The sequence below is a fragment of the Schistocerca cancellata genome, chromosome 12 (genome assembly GCF_023864275.1).
Source record: "Schistocerca cancellata isolate TAMUIC-IGC-003103 chromosome 12, iqSchCanc2.1, whole genome shotgun sequence".
Taxonomy (NCBI): Eukaryota; Metazoa; Arthropoda; class Insecta; order Orthoptera; family Acrididae; genus Schistocerca; species Schistocerca cancellata.
In genome coordinates this window covers 164,152,597-164,177,618 of record NC_064637.1, presented here as the reverse complement: position 1 = coordinate 164,177,618, position 25,022 = coordinate 164,152,597, and the positions used below count along the sequence as shown (strand labels likewise).

The 25,022-nt window shown below is 46.3% G+C and overlaps 1 protein-coding gene across 1 annotated transcript; it reads right to left on the bottom strand.

Annotated features, from left to right (window-relative positions):
- Positions 1 to 12,424: 12,424 nt before the first annotated feature.
- LOC126109811 (uncharacterized) lies at positions 12,425 to 22,956 on the bottom strand. The gene is made up of 4 exons (XM_049914871.1): positions 22,896 to 22,956; positions 14,618 to 15,022; positions 14,143 to 14,532; positions 12,425 to 12,832 (listed from the first exon to the last, which is right to left on the bottom strand). The coding sequence occupies exons 1-4, from the start codon at positions 22,905 to 22,907 to the stop codon at positions 12,782 to 12,784; spliced, it is 858 nt and encodes a 285-aa protein (XP_049770828.1). The 5' UTR covers positions 22,908 to 22,956; the 3' UTR covers positions 12,425 to 12,781.
- Positions 22,957 to 25,022: the final 2,066 nt, after the last annotated feature.

Sequence of the window (25,022 nt, the reverse complement as noted above, 5' to 3'; positions counted from 1 at the left end):
GCAATACAGTACTTATTCAGCACGTACCTCTTAGAAGTGTCCAGATGTCGCTCTCACGTGCAATCGTGCAGCCGTCTCTACACTTTAGTGACGGAATCTGTCAGACATCTCCTGAACGTCTCGTAAACGTCGACAAGACTGTAGAGTCCGCTGCTGCAGTTCTGCAACCGTATCAGCAGGACTGCTGAACACTCCACTTCTGACGTGACGGCAGGCGGAAAATTCCAGAGGACTGAGGTCAGGAGATGTTGGCGGCCGAGGTTCGTGCTCCGCTCCACCTATCGATCTTGGGCCGCATTGGCTCGCTACATGTCGTGTTACATCAGCAGCAAAATGCATTTGCTACGGGTGAAATGAGTCCAGTTAGATGATGATATGACGGCAAAGTTTACACTTCAAGCACGCTAGTGCTAGCTGGGACGATACTTGATACTGAAGTTCTAACTTGTGAATAAAAAGTAGTTCTGTACTGAATGTTGTCAACTAAACAAAAAATAAGGTAAAATAAACTGTAGTGGATTGAACTAGTTTCCTATCTTTAACTCCGTCTGTGTGTCTGTTGTAATGCTGAACAATGCAAGTGGAGTAACAACGAACTGCTATCTGATAAAATGAGTCGCCAAACCAACCGAAACTGTATAAATGCATAATTGTGTTGCAATTAACTTCAGCCAACTTAATCAGAAAACCCAAAGCTATAAACTAAAGACACTGTCCTGTGAAATTCTGTATCGTGCAGTTCTATGAACAGTGGTTCAGTGCGTGACGTCACAATACGTGACTTGCAGTTTCAAAACTAGCAAAACTAGCAGACTAAAAATTCTACACGAAATTGCAAAACGGATTTTGAAAGGACTAGCAACCAAAACGTTTGCATAAAATGGCCTGTAATTTAACGAACGCAAATTGAGTAAATAAAATTCCATAAACTAAATGATGCACACGCAAATGTAACAATGCACTGTAAGAAAAAGACTGTCTGACAGATATGATATGTGAACTGAAGTTTACCTAACCTCAACCTGATATTAATTTTGAAATGCAATGTTCAATTGTCAATGACAGTTCTGTTTCCCAATTTATTTAGACTGGTCCTCACAAATTTTAATAGGTTACCTGTGGAATAGGAAATTCGGTACTGCTCGAGAGTGTTGAACATAAAAATACAGCACAGCAGCAAACCATCTGAAGGAAAGAAAAGGAAAGCCTTGCGCAGCCAGCACAATGCAAGGACGTGCAGCTAAGCTTCAGTTTCAGTCACTTTGTTCCGCGACTCACCGTTCTCAAACGTAATTTTCGTAACGAGACGGTGGAAGATACTGCAATTACTGAATGACTGAAGTGGGGCTAGTACTTAAAAGCTGTGCTGAAACTATGGCTTCTCAACAATTGCTATCATCTTCGCAAAAATCATATATGCAAAGATATATGACATTGCCATGACATTAGTTGCTGAAATCGTAAAGGAGTGGTGAATTTCCGAGTCTGAATGTAAGCCACGTGAACAGATAACTTCAGTTAATCACGTCTGAACAATCGAACTAGCTGACCCAAACTAATACAGAGAAATCCACTAAAACTTTCCGTTTTTGAAGCACATCGTAAATTACGCGCCAGCAACCAGTGCAGCAACAACATTACTTGCAAATCTTCACATTTCTCAAATTGATCTTTACCAAATGATATTTCCAAAAATTCAAAATCGTCTGCACCTTTATCTCTGTGCTCTGGAAGCTATTTCCAGACTGTTCAGTAGGGTGACCAACACCCGACTCACTCGCTTACTTCTCACAGAATGGTACAGGCAGCTAAAGGTCGCAATAAACATCTGTGGCCTAACATATCGACTATTCAAGACCCTTATTTGGAAAATGTCCATTGTAAAAGTATGAAGCATGACACATCGAATGAAAGTATAGAGCTCACGTCACATTCCTTGAACACGAAAAATAAACCTAGAAACTTTACAAACTTATTGGCGGCCGATCCGTATTTACTGCAACATTTTTGCTCCTGTTATCGAATACTTTCACCCATGTCAGTGTTCGTCATTAACTGTGCTGGATCTTCTTGTGTTCCCGTCACAGCCTGTACTCCATCCGACGCTCACTGCAACTGCCAAATACGGGATAGGCGTGCTCAAGAAATCACGTATCCGTTACAAATCACAGTGATTGATAAGTCGTCGTTTAGACAGTAACAACTTCATAGCATACTGCACTGTAGTCTTGTGAAAAACAATTTATTTGCCGAGATAGCTATGTTAATACAACTATTGGATTACCCGTAATAGTTTCAGCAATATGTATTGGTATCTTCAGGTCTATAGAAAACGTGGTAGGACGCACACAACAGTTCAACAGAAAAAATTACGTACCCATGAAACGAGACAATGGCAGTTACATCATACAATGTTTGAAGCATTGTGTCACATTAGGACTATGCAATAAGCTGCAAAATAATGACGCTCATAAAGTTCTGCTCATATGGACGGATTCATTCCAAAGTCAAATTACGAGAATGAACACCCATAACAAGTAAAATCTAAATAAAAACATACCACAAGAAGCAAACATTACAATGACATGCCAGGTGTCCTTTTATTCTATAAGTACAACTTGAAGTACGAATGGCCCAAACAAGACAGATACATGCCACATACTGCCTCTTTGTTGTATAATGCCGTGCTGGCTGCAACTGAGCAAGTGTGTGTATGCTCTACAACATTTTTATATGGCTGTAAGGCCATGGCTGTTGAAACCTTCCCGTCTGCTCTACATCTCTTTTGTTACGCAACCTTCCCTTCTACAATAACCTATGAAACCTTCCCGTAGGATTTCGATCTCTTGCTGAATAATAACAAATGAAATCTTCCCTTAGAAATTAATTCTCTTTCTCAATTATAATAAGTGCAATCTTCGCATACAAATTTAAATAAAAAGTGATTTTGTGATTATTTCGACGAAACATAGAATGTGTCGTCGTCGTGGCCCTCAGTCGTTATCTGCAATAACCTAAAACTGTTCCTTACCTTTCTTACTGTTTCTGGATCGCCATCTGACTGCTACATCGAACTGCTACATGAATATACTTACTCTGTTTTACTATACTCTATTAGCTGCTGGTGGGCTGTCATAAGTGGCTTTATTTATTACCAAAGCTGACATTATTCTTTAATAGCAAAGCTGACATTCTTTAATTAATTTGACTGAAGTTACGTAATTCACAGTTAAACTTTTTCTTGACAACAATAAAATTTTGCAAAGTTTTACGTTGATAGTTTTTGGGGTGGATTATAACAGTAATGCAATATTGCTGGCAAAAATTAATTGTATTCTGAATGAAATGATTTTACAAACGTTCAAATGGGACTTACTTTTTACAATAATCTTACAACTAGCATTGCGCAAACATACGTTCAGTGGTCTTGAGTTTCTCAAAGAAATAATTGAATAATATTAGTTCCTCTTATGATAATAGTTAGACGATGTCTCTGTACATCCGTTTACAATCTCTTGTAAATCATAGCTGGTGGCTGGCCGGCACACCGCTCCTCTCAACCTCTCGCTTCAGACCTGCTACCGACTCGCTTCACTTCTCGCCTACTTCTGACTTCCTACGAACACTCAAGTGCGGTCTCTCCCACCGACAATGCTTTCTGGTGCAGACAGTCCCTGCTACCATTACAAAATGTATCAATGCGCGGTCTTTCACGCTCTTTTCTTAAAATGTATCCATACGCTGTCTCTCCCGCCCTTTTTAAGATTATGTCAATGTGCGGTCTCTCGCGCCAACAATACTTTGGTGCAGACATTTCCTCCTATCACAATTATTTCCAAAATGACATGTTAATTATTCCTACTTAATCCCATTAATAAAATATAAACATCTTTCATAAATTGTGGTTTGACAATAGACAAAAGAAGTATACACGTCTTACACTGTAAAATGGTTCAAATGGCTCTGAGCACTATGGGACTTAACATCTGAGGTCATTAGTCCCCTAGAACTTAGAACTGCTTAAACCTATCTAACCTAAGGACATCACACACATCCATGCCCGAGGCAGGATTCGAACCTGCGACCGTAGCAAAATGGCTCTGAGCACTATGGGACTTAACATCTATCGTCATCAGTTCCCTAGAACTTAGAACTACTTAAACCTAACTAACCTAAGGACATCACACAACACCCAGTCATCACGAGGCAGAGAAAATCCCTGACCCCGCCGGGAATCGAACCCAGGAACCCGGGCGTGGGAAGCGAGAACGCTACCGCACGACCACGAGCTGCGGACACGCGACCGTAGCAGTCGCGCGGTTCCGGACTGAGCGCCTAGAACCGCACGGCCACCGCGGCCGGCTCTTACACTGTAACCTCGGCAATATTTTTATAGATGTGAAGATGGCAATACATATTGCCGGAACTGGTAATCCGGTAATTGTGTTAACATAATGATCTTCGCAAATGAATTGGTTTTCACAAGAAGACGACAGTACAAAATTATAGATCGCCTCATACACTGAATGATAATACTAGGTAACCATCCATAGAACCTGGTTGCGATTTCAGACACAAGTAGAAATTATAAGCAGGAATTAAAAGTAGCATGTAAGCGTTATAACACTCAGAGCCGTGTGTAACCTGTTGTCCAACATTCCTACTTCATTCTAAGTATCTATCGTCGGAAAAATGAACCAAGGAACTAATCTGGTCCGAGAAAACTTTTACCTGGTAGCGATACTGATACGCTTCGCTAGAACGTGTTACTCGACTTGCCCTCCCTTGAAATCCTGATTCTGTAGCGTAGCCCGAGGTATAGGTCAGGTCAGAAGAGAATAATTCGGTCAAGATGTGTTGAAGCCAATCACTGAGAATTCGAAAAAAAAGTCCTAACAGATTGACATATAACGTTAATGTTTACGTTCGAGGTATAGTTAAGCACACGTACCGTACTTTTCATCATAATAATTAAAACTGCGACTAAACACTGACAGAGATCACCGACGCCGGGAGCCACAGTTTGGCCTAGTCCCGCTGCAGGACCGGAGAGCCGCCTGCTGTGAGCAGCAGCAAGTGCCTGGCTGGGTTGCGGCGCGGCGGGGACGGCGGCGGCCTTGCGCGCTCGCGTTTATGGCCCATTCTCGCGCCGCGCCCCGGGCGTCACAGCGCAGGCTGCCAGCGAACCGGACACGTCCTCTCCCGTCGTCCCCTCAGCTTAACGGCTCCTGTCGCCGCGGATTCCTTTCTCTCGCGACGCGGTGCGAGTTTTTCCACGCCTCGTATCCTGCCCGTCCGTGCCGTACCTGGAGATCTGCCGGCAGATCGCTCTGCATATTCACACACTCCTCACTCCCTCCCACCTGCGGGCGTGCCCTTCGCCAAGGCCGAGGAAGCTTGCGCGTCTGCGCGTATTGTACGCGATCCACGGCGTGCCGCCGAGCCGGAATCCCCAGGCTGCTGGCCGCCTTCTGCTTGACGAAAGTGGCGAGCGCGGCACACTGTTACCAGAAAACAATACTAATAAGTGTAGGTACGGAGACCAGTGAAGCCAACGGCCTTGCTGCAGCGATAGACTGATTCCCGTCAGATCAGACAAGTTACGCGCTGGTGAGCTTGGCTATCACTTGGATGTGTGACCACTCGGGTCTGCCGAGCGCTGTTGGCACGCGGGGTGCACTCAGCCTTTGTGGCTGATCCAGGAGCTACTTCACTGAGAACCAGTGATGCCAATAAGTGAGGATGACATGGCGGTCGGTCGGTACTGTTGATCCTTCAAGGCCTGTTCGGACGGAGAAGCCAGTGATTTCCTCTATGCAACGCGTGCACAGATGAAATCGTGTCAGAGTGACATCTCTGCTAATGTCTGAGGCTATGCTTGGATCGTGTTCCTTATGGTGAAGGGATGTGTTTGTGCTGCATGCTTAGTTTCATGTACCGCTTCGGGAATACGTAGGAAGAATCTCTCGCAAGAAGTATATCGGTCGTGGCCCGCCCAAACCATGGCCTCCCTGGTCGCCCGAATGGAACCGGCTGGATTTTTGTGTGTGTGTGTGTGTGTGTGTGTGTGTGTGTGTGTGTGTGTGTGCGCGTAGAGGGGGGGGGGAGGGATGGTTCTATTGTATTTGACATCTATTGTGTATTCGAGTCCTGTTGGTAAGGTCGGTGAACTCCAGGATCGCCTTGTGGATGGTCGTCACTGTATTCGGAACACACTTGGTATTTTTGGACATGTACGAGTATCAATGAATGGTTGAAATGGCTCTGAGCACTATGGGACTTAACTTCTGTGGTCATCAGTCCCCTAGAACTTAGTCCATGCCCGAGGCAGGATTCGAACATGCGACCGTAGCGATCGCGCGGTTCCAGATTCAAGCCCCAAGAACCGCTCGGCCACCCTGGCCGGCCAAAGGTAGTATCAATGAGGAGACGTGTTTCACATGAACGGTAGACATACGGAACACTTGTAAAGTGTTTGTTCTCAAGTTTGCATGATCGGGGACTGTGTTTCAAGGTATTCACGTACAGAGTCGTAGTATTTACCAAGGAAAATCGCCAAACAGCCGTATGTTTTGAGAAGTTGCTTTATTTAGACAATCAGTTTCGGTTGAAACATCAGAAAAATTATTAAATTACTGTGCTGGTAAAGCCCCCGTACGTTATTTGATTTTCAAACAGCTGACCAAAACTGAACGTACTCAGACGTTTCTGTCTTTACTTATTCTGATCAACACTAAACTGACACACAGTATTTTTAGCGCAACGCAATCTGACTTTCAAAAATCCCTACAAAAGAATGGCCCTGACTAACATTAACCTATACCTTTCATGAATCACTTACCTCACAAAAATCTTCAATACTCGAACTACTGCAATACATTGAGCGCCAATACTGCCAGCTAAATAAAATACTCTAACTACTGAAGTCACTAACTACTGATAGGCATAGTTAGCAAATGAAAGATTTTGATAGAGAACAAACAATGTATTTACCTTAATAGTGTTCAAAATTCATTATATATATATATATATTATATATATATATCATATATTATATATATATATATATATATATCAGTTCATGACATCCAGTCTTACAAATTTACTGTCTCTGATGGACACACGTCCAGATCATCCGCTCTCAAAACTCCGCCATTTCTCTCCCCACATCACCACTGCTGGCGGCTCACCTCCAATTGCGCAACGCTACGCGCTGTTAACAGTCAACTGTCCACTACAATAGAGAATATTTCAACAATGCCAACCAGCCACAGCACAGCCAGTGATTTTCATACAGAGCGCTACGTGGCGTTACGAATATAAAAACCTAAACAGCCTACTTACACGGTATCTCAGTTATGCCATTTTCAGGTCCCTATGCATTCTGTGTATAATCAAATACATCGATACTTCCATTACTCGAGCCATCAATATCTGCATTCCGTGAATTCGTTTTGGAGTGTTTATATTGAAGACGTGACAACAGCTGGCAGTCGTAATACACTGCATGGCAAAACCGTTGGTTTTCGGACCAATGTCTATTAGGGTTAGTTGCTTGTTTTATTTATTTTGGTTTGTTTTATTTATTTCATTTGTATCAATAATATTGAAATACACTATAGAATATTTTCAAAAGGTTGCACACAAATTGAAGGAGCTGCTTACAACTGCTATGGAACAGAAGATTATGGTCTTGGAAGTAGGGCTAATCGTGAGCCAGTGAAAGCTGGGGAATGTCAGGAGCAACAGGGAGAGCCAATACACCCGCGCCTTAAGTTCAGCGAAGATTGTGTACTGTTCACTCAAAAATGTTGTGCATTACAGAATGTGTTCAAAGTGGCGACCACCACACTCACTACAGGTATAAAATTTTTGTAGAAAATTCTGGCGCAGTCTACCAAGTACAGGAGGCATCGCACGGACCTGACTAGACACAGTAAGAACCCTGGGGCGAGAACTGTTTCTACATCGGGAAGTGGTCTCACATAGACGCGAGGATTCTGAGATAAAAAAAAAAAAACAAATCAGTAGGCGTCATAACGGAGCGAGGGGGCCATACAATGCGACATATCCGGCGTTAGATAAGAAGGAAACGTCCAATGCTTGGCCTCTTCGCCCATTTTATCTGAAGCCTTTTGATGTTTTCCATATTGGGGTGTATCAAAAGCGTCGTGCGTGTGACACCAGCCACCTACGAAGAAACACTCCTTGCCCCCAGGATACCTGCAGCGTGTAGTGAGGTTCGTGTGGTGCTTGCTTGGCCTAGCTACTTGGCAGAGCGCACCAGAATCTTCTACGATGATGTTACGCCTTTGACTCTGTTTCAAATTGCAATAGTCTGTAATAACAACTCACTGATAACCGGTTTCCGTTTACTAACAACCAATTTTTGTACATTTTTTGTTGAAGACAATTGTAGTATGTTTCCGATGAAATGTTCTTTTCAGTTGAATGACAACACACATTAATTCCAAAATCTGACATCCTCAGATCTGTTCCGCAGATCTGAAGATGGATCTTACTTAAACGAAACCGATTAATCATCTACTTAATGTTGGATTGGATTGCGATCAAGGCTATTAAAATTTTTAGTAAATAACACAGATCGCTGTGTCTCCTGCACCCGAGGATGTCAGGTTTTCCGAACTTTTGACTCGTTTAAGGTAGTTGCAGTCACTTTCCATTAGACTCGTGAACCAATGACGTACCAGTTTTGACATCTTCATCATTCGTAGAGACACTGCCATCGACTTTTTTAAAAAATGAAACTGTAGTATTTTTTGCGCCGGAATGGCAGATCTGTGAAACAGTGAAACAACTTTTTCGTAGGAGTGACTAGAAATTAGTGAGTAAAAATACACTGAATATGGGAAGACTGGCGTAAAAATCACGTATCGCTTGCCTCGGAACCGATGGTTTCCCTGGAGAGTGGAGTAAACTTTCGAGCGCCACGCTATTCAAACGGACGCAGCAAAAGCTTACATTGTACGTATTGTTACTCCGTAATTCATTGTCAGACCCACAAAAAACAGTTAAGTCACTGAATTTTTCTCGTACGAATCTTTTACTCCAGCACAAGAACAGAAAAATAGTTTCATTAAAAAAGTGGTGCTCCTATATGGCATATGATTGATTTAAGAAGTTACGAAAACATGTTGGTCTTTGTTTCATGAGCCTCAAGTCTCCATTCATCTTGGTCAGGCAGAAAGAATGCCACAAATATTTTTAACAAGACTAAAGTTAGTTTTGGTATTATATGTACATAATTTGCGTATGGGCGCTGTTGGCTCACGCAGTAATTTCAGACTCGCTTTTATGATCTTCCGTACGCGTCTCGTTCTTTTTCATTGGCTTATATTCTTTGTTCAGTCCACTTGGCAGCTGTTTTTTAACTTCATTCTGTGTCTACACCTAACCAACAGTTTACGGTTTGACGGAACAAATTCGTCTTTGATAAATGGTATATTCTTTAATTTTCGAATGTGTGTTATAAACTTGAGTGTAAGCCTCGTTTTTGGGAGCCTTTGAACATCTCAGCAAAATTTGTATCTTCGTATTATAGGGACTGCTAGCATAATCTCAGTGTGTAGCTATCCTCTATATTTTTTATTTGTTTACCGATATAGCTGTCATCATCGGCAAAATTAACAAATGGTTCATTACAAATTGTTTTCATGCGCACGACGGTGACAAAGTAGGCAATTTCTTAGATCGTATAACTTCGGTTTCCGAAAATCATTTCTGTTATCGAATGAGCTCGTTAAATACGGTATCTGTGCTCCTGGCGTTATCATCTGGCCTTAAATATTGCAATTTGGCCGTTTATGACCGTATTGTATTCTATTGTTGGGATTGAAAATTTTACCGTGACTGTTATTGACATTAAATGAAACAACAAGTTTACTGTTACCAGTCACCGTTTTATTTATTTCCACGACGCGTTTCAAAGGTTTAAACCTCCATCATCGGGTGGATTTACATTAGTGAGTATGATATTTGTGTGTGTGTGTTACGATTTTTTGGAGGAACTTGTGACACTGTCGGGTGGAAAAACAAGACACTATTTCAGAACGTGGTTTTGGGTTTCTTCTGACAAAAATTTTATATAAATCTTCTGTCCCTTGAGTTTCTATTATCACCGACTTCTATCAATTTCGTTTAAGTAAGACCTATCTTCAGATCTGCGGAAGAGATCTGAGGATGTCACATGTGTGGTAATGAAATTGTACGAAAACGTAAACTTTTGTGCCAGAAATGGCAATTTTTACAAAATGTTAATAACGCAGTCCGCTCTGGAGACGATCATAATCGATCGATACTAGTAATGCTGGAAGTCCATGAGACCAAAGACTGATAGAGATTTTACTGTTTCCAATACTGAATCGCTTAATCTTCACTGTGGCCACGTCGCGTTTCATTAACGTTGCAATGTCACGCGGCAGATGAGGTGGGTAAACCTATTTACTTTCCAGTAATAGTAATGGTAGTGCAAAATTCTGGTTGCGAACATGTTATCCTGCAAAAAGAAAGAAAGAAAGAAAGAAACAAGCAAACAGGACTGAGAGCTACGTTCTTTTAGTTCTTTCGGTAGTTTGTGTTCCTATGCTGTGTGTGTACCCGTATAAACTAGACTTGTTACGATACGTTTGGGAGCTTTCACGGTTAAAATTATACTGAGGTCAACTGTTGTGTACCGAAAAGTGTTAAGTGGCAATTTTCGCCGTTAAAGTTGCAGTATGCTAATGGAGATGTTTCAATAATACATTGTGCCAGAGCGTAGGCAAAAAGTATGAGGGAAGACTGGGATTGTAGTATATCGAACAAATAATTGAGGGCCGTGGGGCGCAAGTGCTACTCTCTGATGAGACGGTTGGGTCCGCAGATCGTGGTCTGGTGGCTGGCGTTGCCGCCTCTGGATCACGGGATCCCGTGTTCGACTCCCGTCCGGGTTGGGGATTTTCTCTTCCCCAGGACTGCATGTTTGTGTTGTCCTCATCATTTCATAATCATCATTCGTGACAGTGGCTAGATTGGATTGAGCTAAACATTGGACTGTGTGAACATTGGGACTCTGTACGGGCGCTAATGACCGCGCAGCTGCGCGCCCCACAAACCAGACATCATCGTCATCATCATCATCGAGAAGGTTGGCGCAGAAGAGCAAGTCGTGGTTGGTCACATAAGGCCAGTCAGAAGACTGAATGGCGGACAATTAAAAGCATCGTGCGTTGGATCCTTTTCGTTGCCTATGCACCGAGTGAAAATAGAAAAATCAAGCGCACTGTGGTGCTAGTAAAGTTGCATGGTCGTGGTTTCCACGTCATCGATAGCTTTTAAACTCCAAGTCAGGAACAATTAATGGCACTATTGCAGCTTGTTGACAGATTAGAACTGTGTGGCGGGACTGAAATTTAGAACCTTACCAATGCTTTCTAGCTGGTCCAATCGCGATCCAAGATCCGCCCTAGCATATTCAGTTCGCCAGTACCTCCGTCTTACTTTGCAGGAGGCTGTCTTTCTCCACTGTCATTTTGTGAAGGAAGGAATCTCGTTTGATTAACGAGGAGGCAAGATATCAGGCATGACCTAATCTAAAGAACAATCGTGTATTTCGAAATAGTGGGCGTACTTAGTATTTGGCAGAACTGGAGGAACGGCAACTGTTGTGCAGTCATATAGATACATCCTTTATAACTGTCGAATAGGTCTGGCTTGTGGCTATGTGGCACGTTGGGTAGCTACCACGCTACAACTGGAATGGTATGATGAATGATCCCCTGTCGGTCGTATGATTCTTTCAGCTCTTACAATGATTCGTCAACGTGAAAAATGCCAGGTTGCAACCTGATTCGGAGCACTCGTTAAATTGTATGTAGCCCTGTAACTAATTAGGTAAGCGAATTCGCTGTAGGAAGGCATACCACCTCAACATGGGCCGTTCCTGGTAAGGCACCGCTGTGTTCGAGCCAACCTTGAAGTTGAGGATCGTTTTATCTTAAATAGTATTATTCTGTCTGACAATTTTGGAAACAATGAAAGCAGCAGAACAGGATAACAAGTAGTTAGCAATATTTTACTTCTTTTGCAGTAAGATTGTGGGAATAAATCGTGTTTATAGGTAGGACATATCCTGGAGCATCTAGGAGTAATTAATTCGGTAATGGAGGGAAGTATGCGAGGGCGTAAAACTTGACACTGAGGCTTCAATGCAGTTAGCAGGTTCAAGTGGATGTCGATTCCAGTTGTTACGCAGCGATTTAGTTTGCACAGGATACAGTAATGTGCAGAACTGCATAGAACCAGTCTTTGGACTGAAGACCACAACAACAACACAATATACGGAATATTGGGAAGGACGATTGTGGTTAAAGTAAGTAGGCGTTTACTTTTTTGCAAAACAATCTATTTTATTCTAAAAAAATATTGTTGCAAAATACATTACAAAACTCTTGATACGTCATCAACATTATAAATATTTATGTACGATAATAACAATAATGTAGTATTATTGCGTATAGATATAAAGTAATGACGCAGAAGTGTGCACGTCAGTGAAGTAAAAGGGGAGAGAGAGAGAGAGGCGAAGAGTGAAGGAGTGAGAGGAGAGAGAATGCGGCGGCGGAGAGCAGGGCGGATGTGTGTGGTGTGTGTGTGTGATCGGGTGGTGGTCGTGCCGCGGCCAGGGCGACTGCCGGGGGGTGTCGTGTCAGCTGGCTGCCGCGGCTGGGCGGTCACCCAGCGCGGTCAGCTGACTGCCGGGTCGGTGAGGCTGCGCCGCGGCTCAGCCGTGGTACGGCAGGTGGGCGGGCGCTGGGTGCACCGGCACGGGGACCTGCAACAGGTGCGAGTCCGTCACGTACCGACTCCTGACGACGGGAGCCAGTGTCGAAACAACAGGCCTTAAACATTGTAGCTGGCTGACTGCTGACAATGGGAAAGGACCAGCGACTCTGACAAATGTTAGTGCATATGTGTGTGGTATACAAACAAATACACAGAGGCTCATTGAAACAGATATTCAAAGTGGATAAATGTTACCCAGTAGTATTCCCATGTCAGGCTTGTTTGTATACTCGAGCTTACAGTGACATCCTTTGTCGTCATCGTGAGGAGTTACCTGTCGCACTAACAACCTGTGTGGTTCGTACGTATTTGATCGAAGTGTCATGGAACTACGTAAGCTACCACCGAGTGTGTCAATGTCAGTGAAAGTGGAACATTAGTATCAGTGCTAATTGTGTTATATGGCAGATATCTCGGCTTCTTTCTCTGTAGACTTTGCAGCATCGTGTGCTTATTCCCGTGCACTGTCCCAGTTACAGCTGATACTCAAAATCCTGATCTCAGTGCCTACATTCACGACAGAATCACTGTAGATAGAGACTTTTCATGGAAGATAATCGTATGTTTTCTTGTGAGGCTGTGTTCAGCATCGGTAGTTTTTCTGAGAATCGCGATAGTTAATGTGGCGTCAGTGCTCTGGTCGTTCAGAATGCTTCAGAATTTAGCATTAGTGATGGGGAAATGTTATAAATCCAATGGTGAAATAAGGCAAGTGGCAGATGATCTTGGCTGCTTGGTGACTCGGGTATACGAATATCAGTTACAGTCTAACAATTTAGGGAATAGTCGTGCTATCTCACACTACAATCGTCCTACAAGTGACTTGAAAAAGTGGACTGCTGTTACTGTTGGAACTGTACAAAAGCATTTGCTTCTAGAGGAAAGAAACACAGTGTTTCTGACTTTTTTGTGAACGACACGATGTCAAGTGACAAAGCGAGTAGCAACGAGTGTCTCTCTGAAGGGGTGGGCTGTAAAAATGGAGCCGCGCGGGATTAGTACAGCGGTCTAAGGCGCTGCAGTCAGGGACTGTGCGGCTGGTCCCGGTGGAGGTTCGAGTCCGCTGTGGTCGCAGGTTCGAATCCTGCCTCGGGCATGGATGTGTGTGATATGTTTAGGTCAGTTAGGTTTAAGTAGTTCTAAGTTCTAGGGGACTGATGACCTCCGATGTTAGGTCCCATAGTACTCAGAGCCATTTGAACCATTTTTCTGTAAATGGAGCATCTCCAGGTGAGCAGAGGAACACAGTACTGCGGAACTTAACGATAGAAAAGATAGTAGAGCAGGCAGAGGGCTTACCTTGACAGGGACGGGGACAGGTCGGTCGACGGGCACGGGAACGGGCCTGTCGACGTGGACGGGGTACGGCCTGGGCACGGCGACGGGCACGGGGCGGTCGACGGGCACGGGCACGGGGTGGGGGACGGGGCGGTCGACGGGGTAGGGCACGGGCTTCTGGACGGGGTAGGGCACGGGGCGGTCCACGGCCACGGGGTAGGGCTTGGGCACGGGGTAGGGCACGGGGCGGTCGACGGGCACCTTCACGTGCACCGGGTAGGGGCGGTCGACGGGCACGGGCACGGGCACGGGGCGGTCCACGGGGTAGGGCTGCGGCACGTGCACGGGCACGGGGCGGTCGACGGGCACCTTCACCTCAACCGGGTAGGGGCGGTCCACGGGCACCTCGACCTGCGGAAGAAGAAGGCGGGATGTCAGTCGGGTCTGGCGCTCGCTAGGGCTGCCGCTGCCGGTGCTGCTGCTGTGCGGTACTCACCCTGACGGGGACGGGGTAGGGCACGGGCCTGTCGACGGGCACCTTCACCTCGACGGGGTAGGGCTGCGGCACGTGCACGGGCACCTTGTAGGGCACTGGCACGGGCCGGTCGACGGGCACCTGCACGGGGTAGGGGCGGTCGACGGGCACCTGCACGGGGTAGGGGCGGTCCACGGGGACGGGCACGGGGTGGGGCACGGGCCGGTCCACCGGGTAGGGCACGGGGTGCGGCTGGGGCACGTGCACCACGTGGGGGGCGTGCGCCGGCGCGTAGTGGCCGTAGCCCAGGTCGAAGAGGCCGCGCTTCGTCTGCTTCTTGTCCGCCTCCGGCGCGGGGGCAGCCGCCTTGCTCTCCTCCTCCGCGAGGGCCGACACCAGGAAGAGGGCCAACAGCCCGAAGACCACCTGCGGGCAGAAGGGAGCGCGCGCGTCAGCCACACCGACTGCTTGTCGCAGGCTCCAGCTGACAGCGATAGTAATATATACTTTGTAAATACTGTTTGTATACAAAGGTTGCCCAAATGGTGATAGTGGGTGTACAACCTATTGTATTGAGACAGTGAGTCAGTGGTCGAAAATGCACTATGCATTGCGTTATGGACACACACGGTGTACACCGCATAACAACAACGAAGGCCATAGTGACTGATCAAAGTGACGACCGCCAGTCTCGGTGCATGTATTGCAAAGGCAGTTCTTGGAGACTTGTACAACTTGTTGTCCGTCCAAGGGTGTGGTTTCAGCAGGATGGTGCACCAGTCCACTTTGATGAATATGTCCGTCAACACCTGAGCAACACGTATCCTCACTGTTGGACAGGAAGAGCAGGTCCTGTCCTGTGGGCAGGGCGACCGCTGGATTTTTTTCCTCTCGGATTACGTCAAGACGATGGTTTGGGAAACCCGCGTAGAAACGTGTAAAGACCTGGTTGCTAGGGTCTGATCTGTCTGCCTCCTAGTACAACACACACCAGGTATCTTTGACAGAGTGCGGCCGAACTTGATCCGCCGTTGCAGTACATACATTGCGACTGGGGATCGTCGCCTTTGAACAGTTATTATGAGCTACGTTGTCGTTATATCTCCACAACAAAATAAATATGTGTTTCCGACCGTTGGTTTCCTATCTCAATGTAATCGGTTGTGGACAGACTATCACCTGTTTCAATTTGACCAAAAGGTTTTGAGAGACCCTCTATATAATATAGTTTGAACAATATATTTTGTAAGAATAACTTTCAACCTACACGACTTTGCTCCGAGGCATTATATTTTCATGTAACAATTTTTGGGTCATATAAACGCTCACCACAAAAGGATTTTGCGAAATTCAAGTGGTAATGGGATGAAATTGGCATTTTTCGCCGTAGAGCACCGTACATCACTGGTTTCGCAGCTCTTAAGTCCAGCGGAGACAGTGGGTCTTAGAAATATGAAGTAACATGTTTAGAATTACTCGTTACTTGGTACATAACGGCTCGGAACTGACTTACTCTGTGCAGAGCGCAACTGTCCACCATTCCAAATGCGCCACAACAAAGCATTCTTAGTAAAGTCAAGCATTCCTATTACAGGGCCGTGTTCGCGTCACTTTTGACAGTAGTATCCCGCAGCTGGCAAAATACCGTTCTGCCCAAAGTGGGTGCATTAAAACCTGTTGTCTGTTGTGTGGGGAACGCGGCTGAATTCGGCTAGCAAGTAATTTCAATGTACCTCTTATAAAAGGAGAAACCGATTGATTTAACAGTGTACAACTTGCCTCACTTTGGAACTGAACGCGGCTGCAGCTTGTCACGTGAGCAAGCCCAGTTGCTCCGAATGCCGGAACCACGCTGTTAAATGGCAGCAGTCAGCCGATGCACGGCGCGTGGCTGGAGTATCTCGGGTACTGCAAGGTCGGAGCGGGCAGATGGTAAAGAAAAACAAACGGCTGAAGAACAAGGGACTGTACTGCGGGCACGTGGCTCCGCCGCTAACGGCTACCCGCTGAATCACACAGTAGCGAGCTGTCCTGTCCAGATGTCAAGGGCGCGCAGCTAGCTGCCGGTCGCTTGTCTTGTTCCCGCCTCCCATTCTTCTCCGCCGCCAGCCGGCCATATCCGCTACGGCTTGTCAATGAAACGCGCCACTCTGCACTTTCCCGGAGCCTTAAACGAGCCGCCCGCTGCGCCACGATAAAGACGGACACGCTGCGACAAGTAGTTGACATAACAGCGGGGGATTGTGGCGAACCGTGTGGCCTTCGTAGGGAACGAGGGGCCGGTGCTGGTGACAGGTAGCGAGCTCCCACAAAAGCTGTACAGTTGTTTCTATACTGTCTAGCAACTGAAAGGGAGAGCGTTGTATTCTAGCGGCAGCAGACAGAAGAAAACATTTCGATCTGACTGAACTGCCGCAAAGAGCGGAAGCTCTGTTCTGTACTTGCTGTTGTTCTTGGTACACAATAAAGAACGGACGCTAAACGTAGCAGGTAGCTAAAAAAAAAAAGTGATTCTATTTGCGGATGGCACATGCGTCACTCATACAGACTTAGATCGCAATTTAGCTGCCAAGTTTATGGCGAAGAGTTACGCCCTGGACTGCAGAGTGTCTTAGCTGCAACAAATTGTACGTCGTAAAGTTTCTGATGCACAACTTATCCGAAAGAAACACTTCATTGCCAGAAGCTGATAAAATAACCCGTCAAGTCCAAAGTTTTACAGCTCTCTTGAAACTATGACGTCAAGGACCTTGTAGGAAGCAAGTAAAGCTGTCATCAGCAAGAATACTAGTTTCAACAGCACGCTGTTTTACCAGGTGCGTTGCCTTCGACTGACATCTCCACCGATTTACCAACACAATTATAGGAGGACCTAGAGTTTAGCGTGAATCCTGAACCGTGGAGCAATTCGACATTTTTCACGTAACGAACACTGCCGGACCTGAAAGAAGTGGTAAGTGAAACAGAAAAATCCGTCGAGGACTATAAGGGTTCCTGCCTCTCTAATAAGGCAATAGTCTCGTCTCTCTGTGACACTGGAACTTTATACCGTGTCTACTCGGTTGTGTTTTATTTTTTCGTTCGAGTGCGTCGTACAGTGCCGTATTTTGAGGCAACCCTCTTGTCGAGAAGAGAACATTCTTGGCTCGGAAGAGAGCGGCCACGTGCCCTTTTACAGACCGCTTGCTAGCCGTCTCTCAGCTCTAAATCTGCCACCAGCGTCACTGCATTGGCGCGTGCAGTCTGTAGTTCGTACTATGGACCAGGGAAAAGAACTTCAGCGGCGACCCTGTGAAGGCACGGCGGACAGCTGCAGAGCGCCCCCCCTTCTTTGTTCGCACTCAGTATCCCTTGTCAGGCCGATCTGGAACTGATCCCACACACTCGAGCAGTATTCTAGTGTTGGTCACCCAAGTGTTTCCAAAGAAACCTCTGTCGCAGATAAACTCCATTTTTCCAGCACCTTAAGAAAGTTCTAGAATCCTCCCTTTACTTTACTCACAACTGTGATTATGTGATCTTTCGTCTGAACTTCTCTACGCACTGTTATTTCCAGACTGCACTTGTAACACCTTATTCGTGTCCCCAAAGATTAGTACGTGGTTTGCGTATGGTAGTCTGCAAGATTAATTATCCGTAATACCAAGAACTAATTATGCTTCCCATTGGGCCAATATTATGTCAACATGTAACTTCATATTACTTCAGCTTTTCTACATCCGATACAACTTCTTCATAGACGAGCGTGAGAAGATCGAGATTACGACCAATACTATCCGTTCAGTCATCAACGTACAGCGTGAATAGTCGCAATGCTCCTATCACTCTACCGCAGCAAACGCCAGATATTAATTTTCCGTGTGTAAATACCTCTCCATTCAGCATCACTTGCCAAGACCTGTCCATAAAAAAATAAAAATAAAAAATTAAATAGTGTTCGAGGCTGTTGCAGTTTCGAGCAGAAGCCAGACTTGACGGTTAGTACCTTAGATGGCGACTATCTGCTACTGCATCCAACATCCTACGGGTGTAGCCGGCCGCTGTGACCGAGCGGTTCTAGGCGCTTCTGTCCGGAACCGCGCTGCTGCTACTGTCGCAAGTTCGAATCCTGCCTCGGGCATGGATGTGTGTGATGTCCTTAGGTTAGTTAGGTTTAATTAGTTCTAGGTCTATGGGACTGATGAGCTCATAGTGCTTACAGCCATTTGAATCTTTGGGTGTTTACAAGCGCCAAGTTACCTCTATCCCGGGTAATTGACAATACTGTGCGTGTTTGTATAGCGCGATTTGGGTTTCGCACGGACTACTTTTTCCGGTATGTTCCCTGCTTTCTGCGACGCAAGGGGGACATTTCGCTCACTTCGACCCCGGTAAGTTAATTCCACCTAGGGCTGGGAATTGCCGGGGGAAGGGCGAAGCAATAGTCCAGGTTCTGTCAGCTGGAGACGGAGGGGCCGCTGGAACCTTCGGCGGGCTGCTCACCGCCCCGGGAACTGGAGTCGTTTCCCGCGGCCCATTCGCGGACATTCCACGACCGAAGGTCCCAGTCTCCCCGCAGCGCGGCAGATCGGCGGCTCAGATAGACGGCTGCTTAACTGGATCGCGCCTTTCCGATCACCGCCGACACGTTTCGCTGCCCACGTCTGTCACGGCTGCGACTCTGTACTCACGTTCCCGGGCTCCGTTATGCGCACACCACGCCGCACCACACACGTTGCCTTTCACGTTGTTAATTTGGCCACCCATTTCTCGGTACGGGAAAGCAGTATTGAGGTTTTTCCCATTGTAGCTGTAACCGAGGTTGTCGTCGTTACGTAATCAGTGGGACATTAGACTTCTGGCTCGACCGTGTTCAATTAACTGTTCAACAGATTTTCAGCAGCCAACCATATTCTTGGCACTGACCGGCCTCTGACCGTTTTAGGTAAAAATCCTGAAGTGATACAGACACATACTGGAAAGAGGAAGCCGACTGAAGAGCTAGACGTCCTTTTGCGCAGTAAAAAAGTCGAGAACATTCTAAATGACAGAGCTATAAGGGGCTCGAGTATTTTTTGTTTTGAAAACTTTGCAAAAGTGACACGGTAAATTATAGCACTACCTTATAAGGTATCGATACTCTGTATTTCAACGGTCTTAGTGTAGGTGAGTATCGCGACGCGACTTGCAACAACGGCCAGAAAGTAATTCCAGTGTTCGCTTCTTGCTCGTTTTTTTTGTATTTTCGTCTGCATCTACAAGTAGGTGCATACTCCTCAAGACACCATACGGTGCACGGCAGAGGGTACTTGTACTACTGCCAGTCGTTTTCTTCCCTGTCCCACTCACAAATGATGCGGCAGAAGAAAAACTGCCTGTATGCTTCCGTACGAGCCATCGTTTATCTTGTCTTCTCGGTTCTCACACCACACGCGTGATGGCGGTAGTGAGATAGTTCTGCACTCTGTGGCAGACGTCGGTACTATAAACTTCCTCAGCAGTGTTTCGAGAAAGGGACGCCGTCTTCCCGCCAGGGATTTCCATTTTAGTTCACGGAGGACTTCTGTAATAACCGCGTGTTGATCAAACCTGCCGGTAACAAATCTAGCAGAACGCCTCTGAATTCCTTCGGTGTCTTCCTTTAATCCGAGCTGATGGCGATCCCAAACACTCGAGCAGTGTTCAAGAATAATCGTCCTTGATAAATCAGCACTTCCATCCTGTACTACTGTTTTCAAGTAATTTCAGCCAACATTTGGTGTTTTAGCTGGCCGAAAGGCCTTTGGTAATCTAGCCTTTTTGTCCATTTTACATTACGCTTGTCAAGTTGTGTATTCCACAAAAAGATATATCGTCAATGCCTGAGCGTTTTGGGTGGCTAAATGGCGGATGACTGCCGGAGGCCAAATGAAACATAAATTGCAAAAAAGTTGCCCCAGTTCGCTACTGACTTTCGTCGAAGCCTTGAAGTCATCCGAATACAACCGTGTGCTAAAACGACATACGGTGTGTTTTGCAACTTCTCGCATTTATATTGGAGCTGCTGCTACATTTGATAACTCAGCACGGAGACGTACAATCGTACTGTTTGACGTGTTTCCGGAATTTGACAGCAATTCAGAGGCGGGTTTCGTTGTGAACTCACATTAATCTGAGACGAAATTTTGCAGGGAAAGTGTCTGGATGAGGTGCGCGGTATTTTAAACCGGAGATGGGGGCAGGGGGAGGGGAGGGGAGGGGCCGACGGCGAGATACGGAATCCGATCGGCCGTGCGTCTATGACTGCATTACCTGCGCCTGGAGAAGGAACCGGTAGACCCCAGCGTAATGCATACCGACTGCGGTGCGTAGGCGGTTCCTGGGATCGCTGGAGGGCGTCTGTCTCGGTCACACCCAGAGAGGTGGCAGCAGTGGTCCTGTTCCCGTGGTCGCAGCGTGCTCGCAAACATCGCCCTACTATTACACACAGTACCTTTCGGTCGACGGAGTTCTGTATATTTCTATGGAAATTTATCACGTTAAGCATATGCCGTAATTATGGCGAACGTGTTCCTTACATCTTGAACGGTTCGCAAGAAGCACCACGCAATGAGTGAAACCCTCACAACTTGTCTATTTGTACTGCCAACTTCTGCTATATACATCTCAAAGAAACATAATCTACGTCGATGATTTTGCTTCTAGAATACAGCGAAGCTGTCCAGAAGCCGTAGATATCGACGAGAAATATCGTAAAAATAACTTTTTTTTTGTATTACTTCCATTGGAAAAAAGTGGTACACTGCGTGTGTGCTAGATGACTGTTCTGGTCGATGGATAAAGACGCACTGAAGGTCATTCTACTGCTTTCGATCTTTGTCAGGAACTGAAGTCAGTTAACAAACTCCGATTGCCGTATTCCTCTGGAAATATCCTAAGTTATAACTGTGAACCGCGTGCAGACATTTGAGGTGGAGTGTCCACCACGTACGGCCTAGCAGAACTCGCCTTAAGGCCGTAGCTGCGGCGAGATATCTTCCAAAACTGAAAGCACTGAGCCAGCAGGCCACCTGAAATTTGGTGTATCGCCAAGCTCGAGTGTCTCAGGTTTACGCATGTGTTAAATTGCTAAAGGAGTAGTTCTTCAAGAAAAATAAAACACAGGAGGAAAAGTCCAGAATGAGTGAGAGAAAAAAATTGAGGCAATCATTAACTAGAAAACGCGATGATGAAAGAAATAAAAGTTGTGCATTGCACAAGAATGATGAGTCAACTTTCTAGATGCCGAGTACAGTACTACAGTCTCAATTAATTAAATCGGGTGATTAGATTAGGAAATAAAATACTAAATGCGGAAGACGAGTTTTGCTATTTCAATAGTAAAGGACGGCAGAAGTAATAAGGATATAAAATGTAGACCGGCAAAATGTTTCTGAAAAGAGAGAAATGTATTAATGTGAAACATAAATTTAAAGTGTACGGTGTCTCTTCAGTAAATACTTGCCCAGTGTGCCTGGAAGTGAAACCTGGGCGTTAAACAGTAAGAACAAGAGCAGAACAGGAGTTTTCGAAATGTAACTAATGAAAAGGTGCTGAATAGAATTGGCAAGGAAAACGCACTGTGGCACAACTTGTCTGAAACATGGAATGGGTTGACGGGACAAATACTGAGGTGCCCAGTAGTATCTGAATACATGGTGGAGCAAAGTGCGGAGGAGTAAACATGATAGAGGGAGACCAAAGCTCGAATACAGTAATAAAGTTGAATCGGATGTAGTGTGCAGTAGTTATCCAGAGATGAAGGGAGTTGCACAGAATAGATTAACGTGGAGAGCAGTGCAAAATTCGTCAGACTACAACAGCAAGAACAACAAGGGGGTTTCTTCAAGTGGAATGTTCATATGTCATTTAAAGTACATTGACGCATGCACCACTAGAGGTGGAGCAAATGATGAAACATTCTGAAGTGCTGGAAATAATTCAGCGCAATCACAGAAAGCATAGCTACAGTAAGGTTTGGTAAGTGGAGGCTGTAGTATAATGGTGTAGTCATAGTTGATGAAGGGAAGATAGGGATTCAAAAGTGTGGTAAAATTGGAGTAGATGAGAAGATTTATGGAAGTCAGAAGACGGGGGCTACAGTAGTATGATGGGGTAGATGATGGAAGTTAGGTAGGAAACTGGTGTTAGGGTTGATGAGGAAGAAAATAAGGGGAAGCTAGAAGTTGAAGGCTATAGTGGTACAGTGTAGTTGAAGTAGTTGATGAAAATGAAGTAGTTGAAGGAGGTGTAGGTAAGGCGATGGAAGTCAGAAGCTAGGAGTGTAGTGCGGTATACTCACAGATGTCCTCATGTCTGGAGAGTGAGTGTAGGCGGCTGTTTCCCAGACTGTGGGGACTGCTGTGACCAGACAGGGAGCGGCCGCCCGCTTTATACCCCGGGCCGGCGCGGGGCGGCCGCGCTTTCGCCGGGGTGTGGCTGGTGGGGTGGGGCGGGGCGGGGTGGCAAGGTCAGCCTTGGTGGCGCCGCCGCGCTCCGCCTGGAACTGGAGCTATAGCTGGCTGGAGCGGGTGACGGGTGACGGGACGCGGATCCTGGACACACACGCGCGCGCCCGCCGCCTTATCTCGCCATCCGCCAGCCTCGCCTCGCCGTACCAGCGGAGTCCGCGCTCCGCCCGATTCGACTGCCTGGCTGCCGGGTCGGCGACGGCGGTGCTGCGCGGGCAAGTCTAAGCGCGCGGGGATCACCTGCTACATCTATACTCTGCAAATCACTGTTCAGTGCGTGGCAGAGGACACCTCCCATTATACCATGGTATCTCCTACTTACCATGTTCCGCGCACGGGTGGATTGCTGGATGAACGACTGTTTAATAGCCTCAGTGCGTGCTGCAATGAATATTGTCTTCGCTTTCCGTATCGGAGCATCACGTAGGGGGCTGTAATACACTGAAGAGCCAAAGAAAGTGGTACCCCTGCCTAATATCGTGTAGGGCCCCGGTGTGCACGCAGAAGTGCCGCAAAACGACGTGGCACGGACTCGAGTAATGTGTGACGAAGTGATGGAGGGATTTGACACCATAAATCCTGCAGGGCTGTCTATAAATCCGTAAGAGTACGAGACGGTGGAGATCTCTTCTGAACAGCACGTCGCAAGGCATATCAGATATGTTGAATAATGTTCATGTCTGGAGAATTTGGTGGCCAGCGGAAGTGATTAAACTGAGAAGAGTGTTCCCGGAGCCACTCTGTAGCAATTCTGGACGTGTGTGATGTCACGTTGTCCCGCTGGAATGTCCCAAATCCGTCGGAATGCACAATGGACGCGAATGGACGGAGGTCATCAGATAAGATGCTTACGTACCTGTCACCTGTCAGAGTCGTGTCTAGACGTATCAGGGGTATCACATCACTCCAACTGCACACGCCCCACACTGTTATCCCGGGTTCGATTCCCGGCGGGGTCAGGGATTTTCTCTGCCTCGTGATGACTGGGTATTGTGTGATGTCCTTAGTTTACTTAGGTTTAAGTAGTTCTAAGTTCTAGGGGACTGATGACCTTAGATGTTAAGTCCCATAGTGCTCAGAGCCATTTGAACCCACACCATTACAAATCCTCCAGCAGCTTGAACAGTCCCCTGCTGACATGCAGTGCATATAGATTCATGAGGTTGTCTCCATACCCTTAAACGTCCATCCACTCGATACAAGTCGAAATGAGATTCGTCCGACCAGGCAACATGTTTGCAGACATCAACAGTCCAATGTCTGTACTGACGGGCGCAGGCGAGGCGTACAGCTTTGTGTCGTGCAGTCATCGAGGGTATAGGAGTGGGCCTTCGGCTCCGAAAGCCAATATCGATTACGTTGCATTGATCGCTTCGCACGCTGATACCTATTGATGGCATTACATTCAAATCTGCAGCATTTTTCGGGAGGGTTGCACTTCTGTCACGTTGGCCGATTCTCTTCAGTCGTCGTTGGTCCCGTTCTCGCAGAATCTTTTCCCGGTCGCAGCGATATCGGAGATTTGATATTCACGCTACACTCGAGAAATGTTCGTACGGGAAAATCCCCACTTCATCGCTACCTCGGAGATGCTGTGTCCCATAGCTCGTGCGCCTACTATAACGCCACGTTCAAACTCACTTAAATCTTGTAACCTGCCATTGTAGTAGCAGTAACCGATCGAACAACTGCGTCAGACCCTTGTTGTCTTACGTAGGCGTTGCCGACTTTAGCGCCGTATTCTGCCTGTTTACATGTCTCTGTATTTGAATACGCATGCCTGTACCGGTTTCTTTCGCGCTTCGGCGTATATTTAATTACATTTTTATCAGTTGAAGTTGGGCCTACACACTAAGTGTGTTTTCGCGGTGTACGAGTAGTTTGCGTCTCCGTTCAGAAGTCTGCCAGATCAGTTGTTCTAGCACCTTGCTGACAGTCTCTCATGGACTGAGCGAACC